The 24,907-nt window shown below is 38.9% G+C and overlaps 2 protein-coding genes across 3 annotated transcripts in view; one reads left to right on the top strand and one right to left on the bottom strand.

The window, feature by feature from the left end:
- Window positions 1–17,954: 17,954 nt before the first annotated feature.
- The window catches only part of capns1a (calpain, small subunit 1 a), a 218,874-nt gene continuing 211,921 nt past the window's right edge, over window positions 17,955–24,907 (top strand). Inside the window, exon 1 of the mRNA XM_062048327.1 lies at window positions 17,955–17,965. The gene's annotated coding sequence lies outside the window, so the exon portion shown is untranslated. The remainder of the gene's footprint in view (window positions 17,966–24,907) is intronic.
- Window positions 21,742–24,907, bottom strand: part of nova1 (NOVA alternative splicing regulator 1) — an 86,679-nt gene continuing 83,513 nt past the window's right edge. For both annotated transcript variants that reach the window (XM_062048323.1, XM_062048325.1), the window contains exon 4: window positions 21,742–23,270. In XM_062048323.1, coding sequence (XP_061904307.1) covers window positions 22,251–23,270 — 1,020 coding nt within the window. In that variant the 3' untranslated portion in view covers window positions 21,742–22,250. The remainder of the gene's footprint in view (window positions 23,271–24,907) is intronic.

The following is a 24,907-nucleotide window of genomic DNA, read 5'->3' on the forward strand; positions in this document are numbered from 1 at the left end:
TGAGTAGCAAGCGGTACAAAGTGGATAAGAAAAGACAGAAGAAAAAAAATAATGTTTTTATTTTTAAAAACAATTTTTAATACTTGGGACTTCCTTCGGGCCTGACTTTGGACGCTGGCGGGCCGGATCCGTAGTTCGGGGACCCCTGGTGTAAAGAGTAACTAAACTTGTGATAGAGACAATGTGTCGATGTTGGATGCTTTTGTTGAGTGTCATACATGTTCATGAACATACATGTTCAAAATTCAGTTACATGAACATGTTAACGTGAGTAAACATGTTCATCTAACTGAATTTTGAATTACTTTTTATTCTAATAGTAGTTCTTATTAAATAATTATTATTTTTTTCGATTGTATATGGTTTGGAATACAATTTTCCAGTACCTTGTATGATTTTGTCCTTTGTTTTTTTTGTTGTATTAACTTGGCTATATTCATACCAGAATCTCAATATACGTTTGAAATAATAAGTTACTATCGTCCTGTATTCTTTAGTTTAGTTTAGTTTATTATTTCTTTGGTCAGTGGTCAACAAAATAAACAGTTTTACATTCATAAATTTAAAATGTTGCAGACCGAAAGGGTTTAGGCTGAAGTTGAACACTCATTGCGCCTAACCCTATAAACAATGTCAAATACAAGATGAGCTTCCAAAAATTATGAAATTTCCTTTGCACAACAAATTATAAATACACTTTGTACACAACATAAACACTGTTCAATTATATACACAGTAAAGGCATGTGAAATATCATTGTACACGTGTTAAACTTTTGTACCAATTATATACGTTATACAAACAATTATACTTTATGCTTTGAGATATGTTATTATTCGAAATACACTTTTTTATTTTATTTTATTTTAGCACACGTATTGTGTATATTTTCCCAAAGTATCGGTATTGGATCGGTATCGCCAATACCAGTCTGAATACTACTCGGGATCGAATCGGAAAAAAGTCAGTGGTATAGCACATCACACTATTGGGATCGATCAATATAGCTCACCCCCCGCAACCCTGAAAGGGACAAGTGGTAGACAACGGATGGATCGATGGGTTATCGATATCAGGGTAGTGTCGGCATCGCATCGATGGTGTATGCCGACACTACGCACGAGAGTGATATTTTTCAGTTTTCACCAACTTTGAGGGCTGTGGGTTAAAGGCGGGGTACAGTTGACTTGTTTAGATGATGGTTTTGTTATCTTCCTTGCTAAAAGTACCACAACGGCAGGACACGCTTGACTTCACGTTATTTCGCACAGCAACACATCTTGCGCTTTCTTTTCTTTTAGCCTCTCTATTTCCTCCCCCGTCCGTTCCCTATTCGGGCACACGGAAACAACAGGTAGGAACCAAAATGCGGGCCCGTATGAAATAAAAGAAAATAAATTACAATACATCAAATGTGTTACTTGAAAATAACGGTAATGTCAATCAATAATATGTCAATAAGAATTCCTGCCTAATATAAGTTACTTTCCATACATAAATAAGAATAACATACCAAATCAAATGTTACATGTTGTCTAATTTTTATGTTAAAGTTAAAAAGTTAAAGTACCAATGATTGTCACACACACAAGGTGTGGCGAAATTATTTTCTGCATTTGACCCATTACCCTTGATCACCCCCTGGGAGGTGAGGGGAGCAGTCAGCAGCAGGTTAAATAATTTTTGGTGATTTAACCCCCAATTCCAACCCTTGATGCTGAGTGCCAAGCCAAGCAGGGAGGTAATGGGTCCCATTTTTATAGTCTTTGGTATGACTCGACCGGGGTTTGAACTCACAACCTTACCGATCTAAGGGCGGACACTAGGCTGTTTATAAACTCACTGAATGAGGTGTTGGACACAGGAGAGTTTGGGGGCAAAATTCATAAATGTTTAGCTTTTCTGTACTTATTTTGCACAAGGGACTTAATTTTGCTAAAACGACTGCGTATCGTAAAACAATTGTATTAATTTGTCTGTATTATTTCTGTTTATTCCACGAGACCTGCATGTGACATCATCGTCTAATAATATCTAATAATATGCATAATTGGCCTTGGTGCAAAACTTGAGTATTTGTGTGCGAACAGATAAAATGCATTTTGTTGGTTTGCAAGAAATATGCGACATTATCTCAGGTTTTTAAACCACTTGTACATTTCAAATAAAAACGTTGAATGTTGTTTCCTGGGCTCAATGTACTGATTTTAAAGGTAAAGAACGTACATGTCATTGTATGTCTCATAATCAAGAGTAATAGAGTTATAGGCCAAGTTATGCGCTTATGTTGAGACTTTATTAGTAGATTGCACAGTACAGTACATATTCCGTACAATTGACCACTGAAAGTTTTTCAACTTGTTTAAGTCGGGGTCCACTTTAATCAATTCATGGTACCATTCATGGTATTCATGTAAATAAGAATTGGAAAGTGTGTTATGAAGCAGCAGTACAATGCCATCTATTGGACAGAGTTTGAATGACAAGCTGTACAGACAGGCCTGGTATACAATCGTCCCTCCCAACATCGGGCTTTAAAGGAGCCATATGTAATAATGTGGCCAGAAATGGTACTGCAATCACAGTCAAAATTCTGTAGTCCCTCCCTCTCTCCCTGACTGAGGTTGCCAGATACGCAGTCGAATCCAGCTTGATCGACTGGGCTACTCCAAGGAACTTCAAACTTCCACTGCCTCTTACTAGGGGTTGAGGTGCTGGGACCATAATAGCTGAATAGACAAGCGTTTTGTCAATAACAAATCTCTAACTAACAACACATTTTACACAAATATCAGGCTATTTTCAGGAGGAAGTACGTCATGCCTACATACAATATCACAAGAAATGGCACTCATATGGTTATTGTCAGTACTATCAGAAAACAAAGACTAAAACAAACTACAACCAACGCTAGCAATGGTTATACAGGTGAAAATAAGTAGAGCATGCTTAGCAGCCTAATGTACATCCAAAACTAAAGAGGAGACATTTTACCAAGGTATGCCTATAGGCTACACAAATGAGAAAGTATTTTATCATGTGATTAGGCTGTCTCCATACGTTTCACGTTGCCATGATGACTGCCATGCTAATGTTGGAACCCATTTCCTCAGCGTATCAGCATATTGAAAACGAAATAGGCACTGACACTACCCATATCCAAATAGGTTTTATTTGTCGAAAATATATTTTGCCCTGTCAGTTGGAATACACATCGACATACAGGCTAACGGGCATATATTTCCCCCGTTAGCCTATCTGTCAATGTGTCATTGACCGGGCTAGCATGCTAAGCAATACACTAGGAGCGAAGCACCATCAAAGCATTCGTTGGATGAACATACTAGCTTTGTTAGACAAGATCATAGACTGTATTGAACAATATAGTTTACATACCAAACGTCCATTTCCATTTATTACGAGTAATAAGAAAACATAAATGCTTGACTTACCTGTGACGGAAGAAATTAGCAAGTTTGGCGTCAGATGAAAAAAATCTTCTCCTCCTTCAGTCTCCATCTTTCAAAGGCATCCCCGATACAAATCCTCGTTTTGTTCCTGGCTTCGTCATGAATAAGTTGAGAATCGTAACGATGCCTTTTAAGGTCTGACATGTTTAGTAACTTTACCAGTGGCAGTAGCCAGACAAAGAGGGCGGTGTGTATCTGGCAACCTGGATGTGACACACTCACAGACTTTTTTTAATTGGTCAAACGGTAGAGTGCGGGACATTGGAATTAAAACAATAACAAGATTTCGGGGCTGTATATCTAATTTTAAAATGAGCATATCCCGGCTTAACTACTGTTATCAGTTATAGAGGTATTCGAAAGGAACATGATTTATTAATGCCTTTTGACATATCAGGGCCATTTAATGATGACTTGACAATAAATTATTAGATATTGCTCCTTTAAAGTTTCCAGATTCACCATTAAAGAGTTATTACATTTCTGAAAGCATATTCCACATACTTTTGGCCTAAGTTAAGCATTTTAAAACATACAATTGGCTTAATGAATTAGAAATATCAATAGTATAGTATTGGCCATGAGAGAAGACCAAACCAATCACAGAGCACTGTTCAGTTTCGTGGCCACTGATTGGCTCAGCCTAAGGCAGCATGATTATATTGTATTAAAAGAGCGTAAATGTGACTACGTGGGTGTTATGTCATGTCTAGATGGATTTTATATCGTTAAAACCCATATTTATAAGGTCGTTTAAAGTTTTATTTAGGATCTAACAATTTTTTATTCAATAATTCCTACTTCACCTGGGAAAAAAAAAACAGGGATAAATTTAGGTTTTCTGTAAAGTGCATGTGGGGGAGGGTAACATGGCACATTTTAGAAAAAAAAGGTTGCCAAATCTGTCTGTGGTGGTCCAAATTTAATGGGAAACTGCGCTTTTTTGGAATTTTGCATATCGTTCACAATCATTATGAAAGACATGACAACGGGTGGATTTTTTTTATTTAATGCACTCTAAATATTAAATAAACATAAATAAAAGTCTGCTTACAGTGGAGCCATTGAGAGCTCCACTTTTCCGCCATTAAAATCTGATAAATAACCATTCAAAACCCGCCAACAATAACACTTCAAAATAATCTACATACCGTGACTTGAATATCAATTAAGTATTAGTAATATTGTTATTACAAACGCTAACGCAGAAAAAACTATTTATAGCGGCGTCGCGATCACTTCCGTGTCTCCCAATGTTTACATCATCAAATGGTCTGCTGCTTCCTCACTTCCTTGCTCCCTGTAAGTTTATTCTAGATCATAAGTCATGCCTCTCACCTAAAAAGTAGATGACTAAAGATATAACCCGACAAGTTGGGACACTTTGACAGCCATTTAGGACCTGGAACTGGCGAGAACGGCCCCCGCCTGCCCCATTTTTTCGCGGGGATTAGGAGACATTCTTCATCTAACTGGGAATATATGAACATTCTAGCAGTCTGCATCCTAATGACAGCCGACCTTGTCCAATGAGTGATGTTTTATTATGTTTGTTGGCTCTCATGAAGTCTGCAGTGAGCAGAAAGATATCAGTGATGAAGAAAAAAAAAAATGCAAATGTGATGTATTTTTCAACTTAATGCGCCGTGTATGCTTAAATTGATCAAAATAAGTAAATATTAAAAATTATTATAAATGTGCCTGTTACTACATTACATATTACATCATGTATATAAAACCTCAATGGAGAGGTTTGGATGTTTTTTTAGGGGCTTTATAGGCAGAATTGAACAGCTCCCATACGCTCCATTGTAAGCGGACTTTTGATCAAATGCATTTACTATTTAGAATGCATTAAAGAAAAAATACATCCGTCTTCATGTCTTGCATAATGATTGTGAACAATAGGCACAATTCCCCAAAAGGTGCAGTTCCCCTTTATTCGTGGCAGCCATGAGTCTACAATAAATGGGAAACCCTGTTGTTCCTATTGTTACTTGTGTGCTTATTGGAGGACATTTACAGTGCATACGGAAAGTATTCACAGCGCTTCACTTTTTCCACATTTTGTTATGTTACAGCCTTATTCCTTAATGCAATCAATCCATTTTTGTCCTTTAAAATTCTACAGACAATACCCCTTAATGACAATGTGAAAACAATTTTTTTTTAAATTTTGCTAATGTATAAAGAATACAACAAATACAAACAAATCACATTTACATACGTATTTACAATGTTTGCTCAATACTTTGTTGATGCACCTTTGGCAGCAATTACAGCCTCAAGTCTTTTTGAATACGATGCCACAAGCTTGGCACGCCTATCTTTGGGCAGTTTCACCCATTCCTCTTTGCAGCACCTCTCAAGCTCCATCAGGTTGGATGAGAAGCATTGGTTTTCATCCAGGATGTCTCTGTATATTGCTGCATTCATCTTTGCCTCTATCCTGACTAGACTCCAAGTTCCTGCCGCTGAAATACATCCCCACAGCATGATGCTGCCACCACCATAATTCACTGTAGGGATGGTATTGGTCTGGTGATGAGTGGTGCCTGGTTTCATCCAAACATTACACCTGGCATTCACGCCAAAGAGTTCAATCTGTACCTCATCAGACCAGATAATTTTGTTTCTCATGGTCTAAGAGTCTTTCAAGTGCATTTTCTATCATAAAGGTAGGATTGGTGGATTGCTGCAGAGATGGTTGATGGGTTCAGAAAAACATGTAAAGCGACTTTGGGTACTTAGAAAAGCGCTATATAAATCCCAGGTATTATTATTATTATGGTTGTCCTTCTGGAAGGTTCTCCTCTCTCCACAGAGGAATGCTGTAGTTCTGACAGAGTGACTTTTGGGTTCTTTGTCACCTCCATGACTAGACTTAAGATAAATGCAGCAATGTACTACAGAGACATCCTGGATGAAAACCAACGCTTCTCATCCAACCTGATGGAGCTTGAGAGGTGCTGCAAGGAGGAATGGGTGAAACTGTCCAAAGATAGGTGTGCCAAGCTTGTGGCATCGTATTCAAAAAGACTTGAGACTGTAATTGCTGCCAAAGGTGCATCAACAAAGTATTGAGCAAAAGTTGTGAATACTTATGTTCATGTGATTTTTTTCTGTTTGGTTTTTATTTTTCATAAATTTGCCAAATAAAAATACAAATTCTCATTGTCATTGTAGGGTATTGTCTGAGGCCAAAATGAATGTATTCGGATTTAAAATAAGGCTGTGACATAACAACATGTGGAAAAAGTGAAGCGCTGTGAATATTTTCCAGATGCACTGTCGATGTTAACTGCTTGAATCAAAGATTTTAGATGCAAGCCGATATAATTCGATACTAGTTGTTTTGCTGATATTGGATATGTGCACACAATGTACATACAGTAAATACACACACAGTAGACATAATAGTTGAAACAGCTAAACCTATTTAAGTTACAAAAAGTCGACATACACAGATTTGAGTGAAAAATGGGTCTGTTTAAGTCAACGTGTTGTAGTATTGTTAAGTTCATCATTATGGCTGAAGCTGAATTGTGTTTGTGTCAAATACAATTATTTATCTGTAAAGTAATTTGCCATTTTTTCATCCCCATTTTTACAAATGGAGAAAAATGCTGTCCACAAACAGCCGCAGCTTCAAAAATCCTTTATCAACATCCGTACTCCATTTGTCATCTTTAAATGTGCAAGCAAGGGCTAGTAGATGTCGGCAACCGCTTATGTCGACAATCGCTTATGTCGACGTAAGTCAGCAAATCCAAGTGATGTCGAGTTAAACGGGTTCCACTGTGTGTGCGGACATGGATGATGCATTTGATGGATTCATCAAGCCTTGCACGTCTATTGATAACTGCACATGTTGTGTCCAGCACTGCACTTTATTCAAAAGGAAAGATGCACAGAACTACAGGACGCTCATTAAATGACCGCGATATCCGCTGCCGTTGCTGCTGTTTAAGTCCTGATACAGCGTGCTGTGCAGTGCAGAAAGTGATATCTATCCATTCAGACCCCACCCCAGCTAAAATGACTCCATCCATGAAATAGAGGTATCCATGGTTACACCAGGAGCAATGTGGAGTGTGGGTCGCTGCTCTCAAGCAGCCCCCACCCCATTCATCATTTGAATACATCGCTCTGCCACCTCAAGGTTTTCTAAAGCTGTGATTTGCTTTTGTAAATGAGATTTGCAGTGAATGGTTCCAATAATTCTGATGATGATAGACTGCTTATTGAATGTCTGTGAATTATGAATGCAAATATTACCTCTGCAATTACCTGCTTGACTTTGAAGGAGCGAAAGGAGCAGCTTGAGCATTTCAGCCCGAGAGAGGCTGCAGGTTAAAATATTGTATAAGAGCATCCCATTGCGACATATTTGCAGTCTTCAGAACAACCTGTTTCCTTGACAACGCAATTTTATCATTCAAGCCCATTGCTACCTTGTCTCAGAGCAGGAATCAAATGTGGCTGCAGGGATTCACAGGATGTGTTGAAATGTACGAAAATAAACACATCGCCATTTATTGTTGGAATTTTCATTTCTAATATTTAAAGGGTTATTTATCTTTCATAAACACACATTGGACAAGTGAAAGCAGCATTGCGATACAATACTACAAAATGTAGTATTTTATAAGGGTGTCCCGATACAAAATTGCTCCAATGCATTATGATACCAACGAGTATTGATTTGGAACCTTGGCTGATACTGATATTAATCCAATACTAACCTATATATTATCATCCATATGGAATGGACTAAAGCGGTCCTTAAGTTAAAGTTAAGTGGTAATACTATTTTTTTGCGGTCGCTAGTGGCCACAATAATTCATTAAGTTAAAGGGGAACTGCACTTTTTTTTTTTAATTTTGGAGACAATAAGACAAGGGTTTTTTTTGCATTCTTATTTGTAATAATCAGCTTGTTCTATGTGGCTCGCAATGCAGCTAATGGGAACAACTAATTCTGCCTGTAAGTCACTTTAAAATTGCATCCAACAACCACCAACAACACTTCTTTTACGTTACGCAACCTGCATAATTAACCAAGTTGTAGCGACATTGGTATTGTAAGAGTGAACTCTTTTTCCAGTTTAGTAACACATCGCCTTGTGACGACATGCTACGACATTAGCTGTAAGATAGCTTCTGTGTCATCAGCTGAATGACTTTTGAGTTTGTAATGCACAACAATGCGATAGGACACCAATCTGTACTGACTGAAAAAAAAATAAACAATCATATTACAGTATCTTTGAAGTTTTAGCCCAGATTTCATGTTTTGTTTGTACACGATAGGTCAAGATTGTAAGTAGTTGTAATACAGAGCATAATGTGCTGCATGTATCATGATCGATATTATAGTGACTTACTCAATGGACAGTTGTTCGTTTGGTCCAGCTCGTTTGGTTCCTTGGTTTGGGAATGTTCATTTGTCAAAAAATAGCCATCTTCGTTGTCTATTACCAAGTCTTCCATGATTAGGACACACAAGGGTTTGTTTCCGGAAGTAGGAACACAAATTTGTTGCTATGGGAACAAAAATAAATGCGTTGAGGAAATAAGTTCTGGTAATGCTTAGAACGACCAAAATAGGGTAAATATTGTAAATATTACACATTGTTATGATCATGTCTGTTACTACATTATACAAATATATACTTACAGTGTGTATATAAAACGTTGATGGAGGGTTTTGAAGTTGTTTTAGAGGACCTTGAAGGCTTCAATGGTGACTCCCATTAACCGCTTCTTCAAAGGGTTTTTCATCATCTTTAGAAACAAAAAAAAAATACTTTTGTCTTCTTGTCTCTCATAATGATTGTGAACGAAAGTGCAGTTCCCCTTTAAGCTCACAATGCAGTAAGTTGAATGACACGTTTGTTATTGGATACTTTCAAATATGCTTTTGCCTTGGAGACTTTGTATCTGTAAGTAATATTCAACTGTAATTATTTGATACTTGATCCGATACGATATCAGCACAAAATCCCACTCATTTTCATTATTTTAAAGTGTAAAATGTTAGAAAAGGTTCGATCAAATGAAATTAGTCAAACCGAGAACAAAGGTATAGGTATGAAAAACATTAACCTATTTATCATTATCTGGCCAAAATGGACTTATGCTGTCTTAAATTGAAGTGGAGTGGTAATTGTTCTAGTGGCCACTATAACTCATTAAGTTTAGTTCATGAGGCAGTAAGTTGAATGATACGGACATGTTTGTAATTGGATACTTTCTAATGCACTTCTGCCTTAGAGACTTTGTATGTGAAAGAAATTTGCAACCATAGTTATTTGATACTTGAGTATGTTGACAAATGTACTGTTTTAGACGGCAGTATTGTTCAATTAAGGACACTAACTGTTAGGGGTGCCAGGAAAAATTTATTCACATCCAAATCGCAATTCCTTTTTATTTCAATCATAAATCAATCAATCAACCCAAGTTTACTTATATAGCCTTTAATCACAAATTTTAACCTTGAATCGTTTCAAAATATTTAATAATTGATTTTTGAAAATACTTTCTTTAAGCCATATCCACTGCGTCAATACGCTTGCGCCAAGAGGAGCGTGTGTAACATGTAACCTCTTTTAAAAAGGTTTTATTATAATTGACATAACAAATATTACATTTTTTTACAGACTTTTGAATCAAGAATTTTGAATTGAATCTTCAACCCAAGAATTGGCATCGATTAAGTCGTTAGTTGTAAGATACACATCCCTACTTTCTATGTATGTCTAGCTTGTGTGCTATTGTGTGCTTAGCTGCTGTGTAGCTGCTAGCTAATGTAGCCTATAACCTAGCATTTTTACATGTTTGCAAAAGACTTGACTAAAACCCAAGAAAATAACAACTTTGTGTGCTTATTGGAGGACATTTAGATGTTAACTTGTCAAACTTTACACGAGTAAACACGCTGCAGGACTGCTTTTATTGGAGCTTTTACCAAAGATTTTAGATTTAAGCCAGTATCATCCGATACTTGATATCGGACCAATATCCGATATCAATTTTGGATCAGGACACCCTTAGTACTTTACACAGGTTTTTTTTTGTGTGACCATGGATACACCTTTGGAACGCCTGAACCTAACTTGTGAAAAAACTGTGTAAAATACAGTGGTATCACTGTGTTCATCAGTAATCCGTTCCAAAAGGCCGAATCGTACAAAAACGAATACATTTTTTGCATAATAAATAACATAATTCCATTGAATCCTGTTCAGACACCCAAAAATAGCGACACAAAACACATTTTATGAAGAATAATTGTGGTTTTACAGGTAGAAAACAATGTCAAATACATATTAATGGCAAATGAAATGTACAAATGAACATTTAACATGACTTTTACCTTTGTTAAACACTTTGTTGGCGACAACAGCTATGAGCAGAGAGAGGGGAGGGGAGGGAAGAGCCACACGGATGTTACACTTGTACTTTGCTACGAGTTCTCTATCAAAGTGCTGAGTCTCGCAACTTTCTTTGGCCCCATGGTGGATTATTTTGCAGTTGTACTCAGATTCTTTGTTTGGCCACTCGGCTCCGAGGAATGATGTTTGACCATACGATAACCTTAAAAACTGAGTATGACTTTTTTGTATATTTGGTGAGGTAAACATAATAAAGTTAAAAGTTAAAGTTAAGTACCAATGATTATCACACACACACTAGGTGTGTCAAAATTATTCTCTGCATTTGACCCATCACCCTTGATCACCCCCTGGGAGGTGAGGGGAGCAGTGAGCAGCAGCGGTGGCCACGCCCGGGAATAATTTTTGGTGATTTAACCCCCAATTCCAACCCTTGATGCTCAGTGTCAAGCAGGGAGGTAACGGGTCCCATTTTTTATAGTCTTTGGTATGACTCGGCTGGGGTCTTACATTAACAATGTAGATACATAGAAGAATAACACTGAAGGTAGACCTGTGGCCCCTATAATAATTTAGCTGAATAGCCCTGATGCATGGCTTGTGTAGATTGGTAGCAGTTACCATAGCAACACAAATGCAAACATGCCGCCTGCATTGGCACCGTTTTAAAAGGCCAAAAAAGCAAATGTGTTGTTTGGGGTTCGAACAGGGGTTGGCAACTTGCGACTGACTCCTTGCTATAGCTCCCCTCTGAGCAGTTTCAAAAAGAGTTCTTAAATGTATATGTATGTATAGATACAGGCTGAGTCCTGACTGGGGATTGGATGAGTGCATGAAGGCAAGGAAGAGGGAGCCGGGGTGTGCGAGTGTAGTGAGAAAGACTTTGACTTTGTGCTAATCTAATCTAATCTAATCTAAATCTAATAAAAGGTGATGGCGTGGCTCGGTTTGTAGAGCGGCCGTGCCATCAACTTGAGGGTTCTTGGTTAGATCCCCAGCTTCCGTCATCCTAGTCACGTGGGTTGTGTCCTTGAGCAAGACACTTCACCCTTGCTCCTGATGGGTCGTGGTTAGGGCTTTGCATGGCAGCTCCCGCCATCAGTGTGTGAATGGGTGAATGTGGCAATAGTGTCAAAGCGCCTTGAAGGTATCAAACAAAGAAAATGATTCGCAACGCAAAATAATGGTTTCGCTAACAAAAATAATACATTTGCAACTAAAAAATAGTAAAAACATTTGTTTTTTGGTCGAAAATGTTTGGTTGCTTGAAAAGACACATTTCTCTCCATATGTCTTCACCAGCAATAGTTTAAAATCATGTGAAAAGTGATGTAAAATGTTCATTTGTCAATTTCATTTGTTTGTGCATTTCACATTGCTGTCCGCATGCAAAACTATAATTTCTGATGGTTTTTTTTGTATGGATTAAGATGATTTCTTTGGGAAAAATTGCTTCAGTTTTCATCTGACCTTTTGCAACGGATTTCTAACAAAACCCGAGGCACTACCACTGCGTCGTCATGCGCTGTCAGACTGGAGTGGAGAACAAAAAAGAAGCAGAAGACAAGTGATGTTAAAATGAACATTTATAATGACTCTGTTGCCGTCGCAAAAATAATCTTTAAAAAACAATTCAATTATTATTAACACTGAAATGCTGACTTCACTGGTAGTCCACGAGTCATAAAACACAACTCACTGAATTTCTTTTACAAACACAGTACTACAGTTACATTAAATAGTAATTACCAGTAAATCTATTCATGAATAACGTTCAAATAATATAATAATAAAACAATGACAGTTTTTTTTTTAAATCCTCCCTGTCTCCCAGCTTAGCAACTGTCTTATCTTCAACAGTTCGGCATCTATAAAATATACTGCTTCTTTGACAAGAAAACAGACTGGCAGCATAACAGTGACTTATGACTTCAAATTAGGCGAATGTTTGTCGAGAGGAATGGATCAATTCACCGTTTCGGTAAAGTAACATTTGGCTCAGTATAGAATTATTTGGCACTCGTTTTGACAAAAAAACTAAACGCCATAAAACCCGTTCACACGTTTTCTACCATGGCACTACAAGGCATCATCCTTACATTTGTGAATATGATGCGACTCTCCATTCGAGATGAAATGTACCGTACATTCTGCCATCAGAAGCCCTTCGCGTTGTTGACACTTTGAATGCTCTCAGATTCCCGTCGCATGCAGGAGAAATCCACCAATCAACAAAACATTGCTTGGTTTCAAACGCAGTAATTATTAGCACGTATGCTGTCAGTCCATTTTTTTTCTCCAAGATGTAAACAATGGGATGTAAAAAAGTAAAGAAAAGAAGGTACAATGGAACCCGTTCAAGTCGACACGCCGACGTAAACAGCTGTCGACATAACCAAAACCAGCCATTGCTCGCACATTTACGTGCGGTCTGTAAAACATAATCTCTGCAAAATTTTGACCAAAGAACCACCATGACATGTTATGTAGACAGTAGAGCACAAGGAAGTGTTTTATATGTAGGAAAAAAATCATAATATGACCCCCTTTCGTGTGGAAATATATTAATGTGGCTTGTATTCATGTTAGCATTTAAGATAGCTTTTGATTGATTGATTGAAACTTTTATCAGTAGATAGCACAGTACAGTACATATTCCGTACAATTGACCACTAAATGGTAACACCCGAATAAGTTTTTCAACTTGTTTAAGTCGGGGTCCACGTTAAGCAATTCATGGTAGCACTAGTCGGTCCGTGAGTTTGTCCAAGTGCGGCTATCAATTACGTTTTTTTCATAATTGTAATTCAAACGATAATACTAACTGTCAGAGGTGTTAATGTGGTTAGCATTAATACCGTTAATTGTTCCATCCCTAATTACAATTAGATTTTTTTCGGCCCTCTCCCTGCGCGTATTCTTCAGCAGCCAAGAGGAGCTTTTGTAACCTGTAACCTGTTTTAAAAAGGTTTTATATAAAAAAACACCAAGTAGTATGTAGCTAGCATCTTGTTAAACTGAGAATCAAATTGAGTTTTGAGTTGTTTTAAGATTCACATCCGCAATATTTTACTTTCCTGACCAGAATGACTAAAAAACCTAAAAAATTGTTGGTTAAGACTCCCATGCTTTTATTATGAAGCTTACTTAGCATTGAACAGGAAGTCACTGTGTGCACGTTTTAACGTGGTGTAAATCGACAGTGGCTATGTCGCTGTTTTTTTGCCGCAATAATGATGACATTAAAAATACTACAACACTTGTCAAATTTATTGTTGACAAAATGTATGTATGTTGGGCACCTTTTAGTAATATGAGTCGGTTGACATAAACCAGCTGTCGACAAAAACGGGTTCCGCTGTACAATGTTAAAAACATCTCGCAAGGCACTCGACCCTTCTCTAGAAAACAAACGACATTCCTTGCAGTTTGACAAAGTAAAAACAAAAACAGTGGCGTAGCAAATCCAACGTACAGTATACATGAGTTCTTGAGGATGTAGAAGTCAACAGGTTCATGTGAGGTTAGGAGGGTCAAAGACAACAAAAATACACAAAAAAAGTATCATCTTTTCTCGGATGGATGCTCTCTGAAATACTTGGATCCGTTTAAAGGGTGAACACGGTTTTCACCGGACTAAAAGACTGAACGGCGGTGTCACGTAGGCTGTGATTCCATAGGAGATTTTAAGAGTGTCGCGTTTGCCAGTCCGAGCCTTCTTGAGGCGGCCAATGAATGTCCAGGAAATGTGTGGACAGAATCTTCTTTTGGAATGCTAACAGTAATCCACTTGGCGTTCGTATCAAGGAGAAGTAAATGCAATGACGAGGCAGGGCGGTGGGGGGCTGGTAGCTTAAGAGACATTAATATTATTCACGACATTTCATTTTCCTCTGCTATTTTCAGGGAGAATCGTGCTTTTTGCTGGTGCCGACGAAGCCTCTCAGACCAGACTGTTGGATCAGAATGCATCCCTCAGTGGCGTCAGCCCCCCACAGAGAAAATATCTACGGTAATGATGCACATTTTCCGATTTGCAAAAGACATAAACAGTTATAGATAGAAAAGCAAAGTATTCCTTGTTAAAAACAAAGCACTCCGTGATAGACACAAACTTCTGCTGAAGGGAATGTGAAGGAGAACACAATTTGAGGGAAGAAGCAGGCGCTACTTCTCCACTTTGTCTGAGACTCCAGCCCTTTCCGTTATTCACCCAACAGGATTCGGGAAAATAAATAAATACAACAAAAAAAGAAAGAATGACATTCGAACATAAGAAAACTTCCAAACATGGTTTGCTTCATCTCACACCTACTATGACCCAATTATCAGTAAAGTGCAGTTATGCAACACCAAACAAACAAGATAATGGCGACAGTGAATTGGAAATTGGGTAAAACATGTCTGGTTCGTGATAATGGCCGTGCGAGGCCTACCTGACTATAGCTGAAATCTGTTATTGACATAGATATTAACTCTACATGTTTGTGACATTCCTGCCCTGATTTGACATTAAAGACGGATTCAAACAGTAATGTGTACATTCATAGATTAGATCTCGGCTTTCAAGCTGTGACATAAAAGAAAATGAATCACATCTTGGGACAGGTTACATGAGGTTCAACCTGGTTGTTAAATAAATGTCTAGTATCCTTGTATGTCTGATATCCTTAAAAAAAAAAAAAACAAAACAAAAACAAGACAAAACAAGGAGACAATTTAATTGAATTACATATTCACGTTTGCTCATTTCACTTTTTTTTTTTTTTGTTCAAAGTTCTTGCTGTACCTTCTAGGGGTGTAACGGTACTGGTAATCAGTTCGGTACAAAGGCGCACCGATTTCCCAACACGGCACACATAAAGTGAGGGACAGGAAGTGTTAATCGCGTCTACTTGGTAAACAAATACACTGGTGATCCAGCCCTTGGCTAGCGATAGTGCCAAGAAGGAGCCAGAGCTTGAAAACCAGATGGCCTTCCAAGTGAAAAACGTAAACGGCAAATGGATACGACAAAAAAAGCAATGTGCCAGATCAGGAACGGGGTAAAAGGGACCTAACTGAAAAATAAAACGGTAATTCACAGTGTTTAAACTTTTACTGTTGGACAAGTTGCTTTTGGCATCTTGTAAAAAATATTAACGAGATAAATTAATATATATGCCAGTGGCTTGCTTTGTCACTTATAACACACAGTTAAGATGTTGTTGTTTTGTTCAGTTAGCTTAGCATCCATTGACATACTTTGGATTGGTTTAATCATCTCTAATCAAAGTGTCCCCCCATTCTTTAATCTTTCTGTATGTTATATATTTGAAAATGTTTTTATTAGAGAATTACCTGCCAGCAGTTTGCAGTTTTGCTAAAAAAATAATAATAATTCAAGCCGTCTCCACAAAAGCTAAGCAGTTTTGCATTTTGTTCCCAGAACAACCTTAAAACTCAAGGTACATACCAAACCGTGACTACGGCGTACCGTGACACCCCTAAGGCCCATAAACCAAAACGTCATTTCTGAGATGAGTGCTGTGTTAGTGCCGTTTTTGGGCCAACATGACAATAAAAAACTCCCTTCCAACTAACAACATTAAAACACAACTGGATAAACATGAGGCGAGTAAACATAAGCGCTTTACATTTGACCGCATGCAGTGTTATGTCTTTGAATGTCTGGAGTCGCCTCGCAAAATTTTTGTTCTTTTCCCCCCCCCCCTCCTCCAAAGGTTTTCTTTTTGATACCATGCATTAGAAGACGTGCAAAAAGATAACACCTAACTCCACAAACACATTTTTGATTGTTAATGACTATGTTATGAATGCGTATAACATGTTATGCTTAGTCCATGCTGGCCTATAGAGACATTTGTGAGAAAACAGCAGTACTTAAGCCACAGGTCAAACACACAAGGGATGCATGGCATGTAAAACAACATAAAAATCACAATCTTTTACTTATATTCTATGTACCTATGGGATAAAACAATGCACAGACAGTTTTTTCTCCTTTGTTTTCTTCATGATTATCTTTTTTTTTTTTTTTAAACTTAAGAGACAGTGTTTGGTTGGCACTTGATCAGCACTTCTAAACAAGTTATTGATATCTAACAATTGATCGCACATCTACAATTTCAGAAGCTGCAGAGGTCTAGTTTGGCACAGGGTGTACTATGGAGTCTAGTATTACTTGTACTACCTTACCAATACTGTAGTATTCTATACACCTCTTTGTATGCCCGTGTTTCTAATCAACCGATCAGACATCTTTTCAACTAAAATACTTTGTATAGTTTACTTATCAAATAGCAGCATCTTTATAACTTACAAAAAAGTACATGTAAACCTATTCATTCAAAATTGAAGTAACTTCAAAAGTTCGTACAACAGACATAAAACACAAAACAGGACAACATGCTACTATATTGCTTCCAATATTCTTTACGTTTTCTTACGGTCAAACTAAATCATCAGTGACAGAAACGTGGACGCCACCGTTTGATGAGTCATCAGAATGCACAAACAAATTGCAAAGCTAATCTTAATCAGGCTTAGTTGGCACTCTCATCATCCACACAAGTATAACATAGTTCACATTGTATCGACAACGCCGGACTGCATTTAGACTACAAACTAGAATAGCTACAATAAAGTACATATAGATCATATGACGTGACATATTCCTATTCCACAGAAATGAATTGGAGTCATTTTCAGATAAGAGGATATGCATAAAAGATGTCATTGTTTCAGCTTGAGGTTACAAACGAGTTCCCGACGTACTTTTAACTTATGCTCGCTTTGTCTAGAGGCTGAGCTTTGTTTGTTCAGTTCGAATATGAATATCTGCGGACATTTGAAAAACAACAACACCTCTTCTCTTAGAGGACCACAGTTTGTGGTCCAAACCCTTTAAAATAAGACTTGTTCTCGTCATTGACTAAATGGGACACTTTAAGGGAATTGTTGCTGGTTGGTCTCAGAGCGGGTGTCACAGTTTTGGAGGCAGGTTTTATTTTTACTGTGCATTTTTAGCCTTGCTAAATATTTTCATACCCTTACGACAAGGGTCATAACTGCCACCCCGCAGCACGCCCGACACCACCCGGCAGAAGACAAGACAGGAGAAAGAAGGGGAGAGAGAGCACAGTGTACTGCACAGGAGGTAAAAGCACAGGTGACACCTAAAGGTGCGTTCACACTTGGTTGGGTTAGGATTAACTTTGTTAATACGATGTGTTTGCTCGCGCATGAACACAATCTACCAAACCCTGGACCGGACTACACAATTAGATCAGATAGGATACGACTAATTGCAACTGAAAGCACGCAATGGTTCGTAAAACCCAAGAAAAGGTTTACAAAAATGACCAAAAAATATCCACAAATATTCTTTTGCAAAAAAACAGCAAATGATAGTAATGGAATTACCAATTTTTACATGAAAAAGGCCCCTTTAGGTTTCGAATTTCACGTCAACAAAAACGACCCTATTATATGTGTATGTTGACATCGGTTTAAGGGGTGGACAGGATTTGATTAGTCAATCGACTAAATCCTGGAAAGACAATTCTAAGACAAACTGAACAGTTTAGTAAACGGGAGTTACGGTTGGTCATTCGGAGGAAAACATTGTCTCCCTAGTGTTCCGTCAGATAACTGCACGTCACACTGTCAATCCAGAAGAAAGATTAGAACGCATTGGAGGGGTCGGTGTAGAGACTGCATGTATAATTTAGGTGTTAGACGGACATAAACGGGGTCCAGTGTAATCTGTATTGGTAAAGATTTTACCACAGAAACACAAGCCCTACAAGACATATATAACCAGGAAGACAACATATTGTTTTGGGTGTGTCAACAGACACGTCAAAAAAAACGGTACAGTCGACACGCGACTATGCATATGTTTCACTGAGCATTGTCTGGTGTGAACTGACCCGCAATAAAGTACACACCAAGTTTTCTTTTTTTTTTTTTAATAAATTTTTCTCCGGACCAGTGCACAAAGTGTGAACGCACCGTAAGAATCATAACAAAGGGCAATATGTAGGTACGGGAGTAAGAGGAAAGTTAATGAGGTGCAGAGAGATTTGGCACTATGTTTCGATGAGAGAGGTTTGAGAAGAGCTCCCTGCAATCAAGCAGTCCATTTGCATTGATAAAAATCCCCTTTTTGTGCTTGTTTCTTATTCGCTAAAACATTGGGCAGTGCAAATGTTCTAGTAGACAAAGATTTCACTAGTAGCCAGATTGGTAATGGATGACTTTGTAGCCATACAGGAAGAGAGGCTCACCGCGACTAAAACGTTAACACAGAAAAATCCATGTACTTTGAAAAACGTTATGAATTATCATGAAAACTGCAGCGACAAAAGACTTCGAAGGAAAAAAAACAACAACAACAACCCACAAATGGTTCAGATTTTCTTGGATACCACTCAACACCGACCCTTACAGCTCCGTGTCTTCAAAAAGCCGATCACAGAGTTTTTTTTTTTGCTTGACAGGGACTGTTGAAATTATGATGTATTGACTATGATCTAATACATGACACACTAAACATTCGTTGGAGTACATCCTTTAAAAATGTTGTGTGTCAGTGCTGATGCCAGAAACTGGAAGATGCGCTTATGGGGATCGGGTCTTGGTCTATCTGTGTGACATGGAAGAAAATGTTCTCTCGCCCCACTAAGTAATAGACGAACCTCGCATTGTGTTCTTAATGTCTCACAGTGCAGTCTTCGAAATGAACGCGATGGATAGCAGCACACAGGGAGGCCAAGGTACTCTTGGAGTGCTTGGAAATGCTCTAAATAGTTTGCCTCCCTCCACGAGAACAACTATTGTCCATGAAAGACAGTGATTCCAAGATATTATTTCTGATGGTTTCTGTATGCTCCTCCCAAAGTTAATGATGAGTCGCATGTTTTCGGTCGGATAAAAGGCTGCCCGGATGAATTGAACAAATCTTTTTTGTCTCGATGCAAATGCAGAAGGATGGCTCACAGAGAAACTGTGACCAAGACTTCTTTTCAAGTGTCATTCCCTTTCTTTAGAGTATGTCTCTTGAATATTTGGTACCCTTATGTGAAGGCATGTTTTGTTTTTTCACAGATACTGGTTAGTACAGCTTTTCTTTGTGAAATGGACTATTTTCGGCTCAGAAGGTACATCTAAATTGATGGTAAAATAGGGATGTGCGCATATGACAATAAGGCAAACCTTTGTAAGTGAATTTTAGGGAGTACGGGTTGGCTTGAGACTTTAAAACTGTATTGAAATTAAGAACCAACCCTATTTCATCATGCAAGAGCGACTGTCACGTCTTCCAGGTCATAGATAAAACTAGATACGTATTTTACGCCCCTTTGAGTTGCGTGCCTGCGGCCAGCTTAAGCTACTAGGGGCAAAGTGCCAAGGCATTACATTGCTGTAGACGGCATGGAAATGAAAGACAACAAGAATGCTTGGACATTATGTTGCATTGGGTTCCAAAATACGCCGTAAAGTCGAAACAAAGAAACAAACAGTAACATTTTTATAGGTAATTAAAAAGAATCCAATGTTGTGTATTAATAGCACATATCAGTTGAGGAATAAGAAAGTTGGGAAAGTGGCCCAGGCTAAGATGGCCGCCATGGAGGCACATTGTATCTAGTTCTACCTATGATCCAGCCTACTAATTTGGGGTGGGTGTATCGATCCAAATATATATGGCATTAATACCAAGGGTAATGATGAAATAGATATTTTTCAGTTCTCTATGTTTATTTTCACTGATAGCTGAATGTATTTTTTTATTGGTTAGTCGTAATGTTACATTGTTATACAGTGGTGCCTCGGTTTTCATACGCCCCAATTTTCGTATGATTAAATGAAAATGTGTCCACGGTTTTTGCATATCGTCTCGGTTGATGCGCAGCTAAATATCATGACAAACAAACTGGTCTGTTGGCCTAAACAAAGAATCCAACGTGTTGGTGACTAAGTAACGAATTCAAGAAAGAACTCATAGCAAAGTAATCTCGCTCCCCTACCGTCCTACCTTTCCACCCATCAGTCATTCATTTATCTATTTAATTCATCATTTATAAGTATTTGCATGTAAAACAAAAATATTTTTTTTTACAAAATGTGTTATTATTTTGGTTGGATGGATGCAATTTGGTCTTCAGACCTTTTGGAACGGAAAACCAAGATACCACTGTACTTTCCCTTTATTTACTTGTTATCAGGTTGATAGCAACAATAGCAGTATCGCACACCCTTATTCCTAACCCTTGATGACAAGTCAGCCTATTTAAACCAAGAGTGAGTGGGAGATTCTGGTTTTCTAATGGTGATGATTTATAGCCAATCCTGTAGCACCAAGAAAGGTTTGTTTGTTTTTGGAGTGTTTGTCGCAATGGCTAAATATGTTTGTGCATTTGTAGGCGCATTAACTAAGTGTGTTCACGTGAAATATATTTATACATTCCTGTGTGTCTCCTCTATTATCTCATGTAGATTATTGAACCCCAGAATGACCCTTGCAGACGGCAACTGTGAAGCTCAGACTGGGTTTATCTTGTACATTTCTTTCACTGCGAGACAACATTTGATCCCTGTAAATAAAAAATATCAATAGGCTATTTTTTTACATTCAGATTAACCTGCATTTACAGGTTCTAATCATCTGTCATTGAATTAGATCATATCAATAAATAATGGATAAAAATATAAAATACCCAAATTTTTAAACTTCAATTTTCAAGATTCCCCCCCTCCAAAAAAATCTACAAATGTGTGATTTCATTAAGGAAATGATTTGCTTCTCATAAAGTGAGGTGATCTCACATGCTTGCTTTGAGACCCGCCCCCCCACCCCATCGCCAACGCTTTGCACATTGCGTACAAAGACAAAGACCCGTGAAACGGCCCCGTTGTTTTGCTGGGACCTCACTGGACATTCAACTCACCGGGAGCTGAGGTCTGCAAGTTACATCAAAACGATTAAACCAAGCAAAAATATATAAAAAAAACCCCAAAACAAAACTTAAGTAAAGAAACTCATCAATGAGGTTTTTAGAGGAAAGTGAAACCTTGTGGCCTCACCCTTGAATCTGCACCTTGGCAGTGGACAAGTTCAGCTTACTCTGATAACCATCATCAAAAAGGACTGGACACAAACTTTTAAAAAAGATCAGGACATCAGTCCCAAAACATTCAAATATCACACACACTTTGTCTTCGGTGTCTCCCCCTCCTCCTCCTTTGTAATCCTCTCATTTGATTCTGAAATATTAAATATTTGGACATTTCTCTTTTTTTCCTCATTTTGACCCTTTAGAATTCTCCTCTAGCTCTGTCCTCATCCTTTCCTTTCTTCCTCCTTTTTTCAATTTTTAACCCACTTTTTGCGGGTTGGTAGCTCGCACACCCTGCTCGTAGGTGATCCGCTGGCTGATCAGATACTGCGCTGCTTGCGTAGCGGCTGGCGACCCTGTTATGGTAACTTTACGGTTCCGAGTACCAGGAATGAACTCTCCCTTTTTGGAGATCTGGATGCGGGCTCCTGTTAGCTCCTGGTATTCAACCAGCGTTTTCCCTCCTTTCCCCAAAATGGCACCAACCAGATTTTCAGGTACAGCAATCTCCACCACGTCCTTGGCTCCGTCTGCCAGCTTCTCCGTTGCTAATAAGGAGGAGGCCATCAGTGGGGATGAGGCGTTCAGGTACCCATTGGAAGCCCCTGTAGCAGCTGCAAGAGAACCTAGGGAGAACCCGCCAAGGCCGGTCACAGGGTGGCCAGCGCCGCCGGAGGCATCGCTAGCATAGGAGGCTAAGAGGTTAGCTGCAGCAGCTGCAGCCGGGTTAGCACTAGCTGCTACTGCAGCGAGGACACCAGAGGCAGCTGCGGGGTTAAGGCCCAGGCCCAAGGTGTTAGTGTTGTAGCCATAGCTGGCCAGTGTGTTGAGGGCTGATGTGATGGCCAGCAGGTCATTGCCAGAGAAGCTTGACATGGCAGCAGGGAAGGCACCCATTCCCGTCAAGCCGGCCTGACCCAAAAGGCTGGAGGCAGTTGCAGCTGCTGCAGCTGCATTAGGCATCACCTCGGCGGTGTTAGCGTAGGGGGATCCGGTGGGGTTGGAGTTGGCGACTGGGCCGGAGACATTGGAGTAACTGATGTTGAGGCAGCTGCTGCTCTGGGGGTCCTCCTGGATTTTTTGTACGATGATCTCCACTGCCTTGCGGTTCTGTTCAGGCTCACCACTGATTGTTACCACTCGCTCCTGCAGGTTGATGCCCTCTGGTTTCTGGGAGAGCTGCACCCACGCTCCTGACTGCTCCATCACCGCTTTGACTGTGGCGCCTCCCTTGCCAATAATCAGCCCTGCTGTGCTGTTTGGCACGATCAATTTTGCCTGCAGAAAAATATAAACCATATGTAGTAGCAGCAAAACAACAACACTGTCTTTTAACAGCATGAGAACAGAAAGAAGGCTAATATGGCAGCGCCCGTTTTACTCAGCAATTTGTTAATCCTAAGGGTTTAGGCTACAGCTGTCACATGGCTCTGTCTTGCTATGAAAAACAGGAGGTAAAAATAACCTCATACCCTCACTTTTTCCTGACCCTACCAGCCTGCAGGACATGGCCCAGAGAATCAGTGGTAACTAATAAACACAATGTTTGACGCCTACCACATGGAGACCACACAATTTATAGGCTGTACACAGTGATGGATGGCATGACTAAATAAAAATCTATAAAGGCCCCTGGTGGCTGGACGCCGTATTGCAGGGTTCATCAAAAACATTTGTCCAAGGGCCAGAAATTTTCTCAGCAGACACAGCGTGGGACAGATGATGATTGGAATTGGTACTCGTCGGTAAATAACTCTGTTATCCTAAATAAATAAATGAATAAACAATTAAATGTACTCTCATTTCTGTAAGCCAAAGTTTTACTTAAATAAATATTGAAAATCCTAAAGTGTATTTTTTTTCCAATTTGGAAAAACTAGGTCAGACGTTGTCTTTTTGTTTGTTTCTTGCTCTTTTGTCCGTGTTTATGGGCTCATATTGACCATCCCATTTGAAGCTGAAACATTCCCACAATGGGACATTAGGTTTCGTATCGGGACAATTGCAGCACTTATTACTGGCGAGTCGCAAGGCTCTCGTCTGTGCTCCCTGTGTGTGCGGTGTCCGCCCGCCGAGACAAAGATTGTGAATGACTGAAAAGAGGTCTCACTGCGTTCAGTGAATCCTTCTGTTAAATAACTGCGCTAGAGAGCGATGCACAGAGTAAGTCTTCTTTCTCTCTGTTTGAAGCGAGGAAGAAACGGGAGGCTCAACAATTGTGATTAATGAACATGTCTGCCACTCAAATGCTGGTGGAGGGAAAAAAACTCAGCTTCTTGCGTTTTTTTATCGCGCTAATTAAAACCTTGATGCTGATTCGATGTCGATTAAATGTGCACCCTGTTGTTATATTTTACTCATTTCAAATATTTTACTCATTTGCAAATATACATTCATTTCTGTTTGTCCTCGGTTTGGGGCCGTAGTCAGAAAGTTAGTTGTCTTTTAAGCCTACAAAGTGTTTTAAGCTGGGCTGCCCCACCCTAAAAGCAAAACAGGCATTGTGAGTAGGGCGCTGCAATCCGTGGGGGGCTCTGTTCTGCGTAAGGAAGCGTATGTAAAATGTCAATTAACGAATGACAGGGCACTATTGCAAACGTATTCCTAGTTGCTTCCTGCTGTCACAGATGAGAATGTAATGGCAGATGTCCCCCGACTGTCCCAGTGGCTCTCACAATAGCTCTTGTCTTAAAAAGCTGAAGGTACTAAGTCTACATCCCAGTCAAAGTTGTAGTAAGGTTTATGAATTTATGTTTTAGTGATGTACACATTTTTATTTTGCACTGAAAAACATAATAATGTGCAATTTATTTCTCATTAATTTATTTTAGTCCAAAACATGCTTTAAAATAAATTTAAGTTCAATTAAAAACGTATAAAAATGGTTTTGTATATATACAAAAGTGTGAAAAATG

The sequence above is a fragment of the Entelurus aequoreus genome, linkage group LG05 (assembly GCF_033978785.1).
Source record: "Entelurus aequoreus isolate RoL-2023_Sb linkage group LG05, RoL_Eaeq_v1.1, whole genome shotgun sequence".
Classification (NCBI taxonomy): Eukaryota; Metazoa; Chordata; class Actinopteri; order Syngnathiformes; family Syngnathidae; genus Entelurus; species Entelurus aequoreus.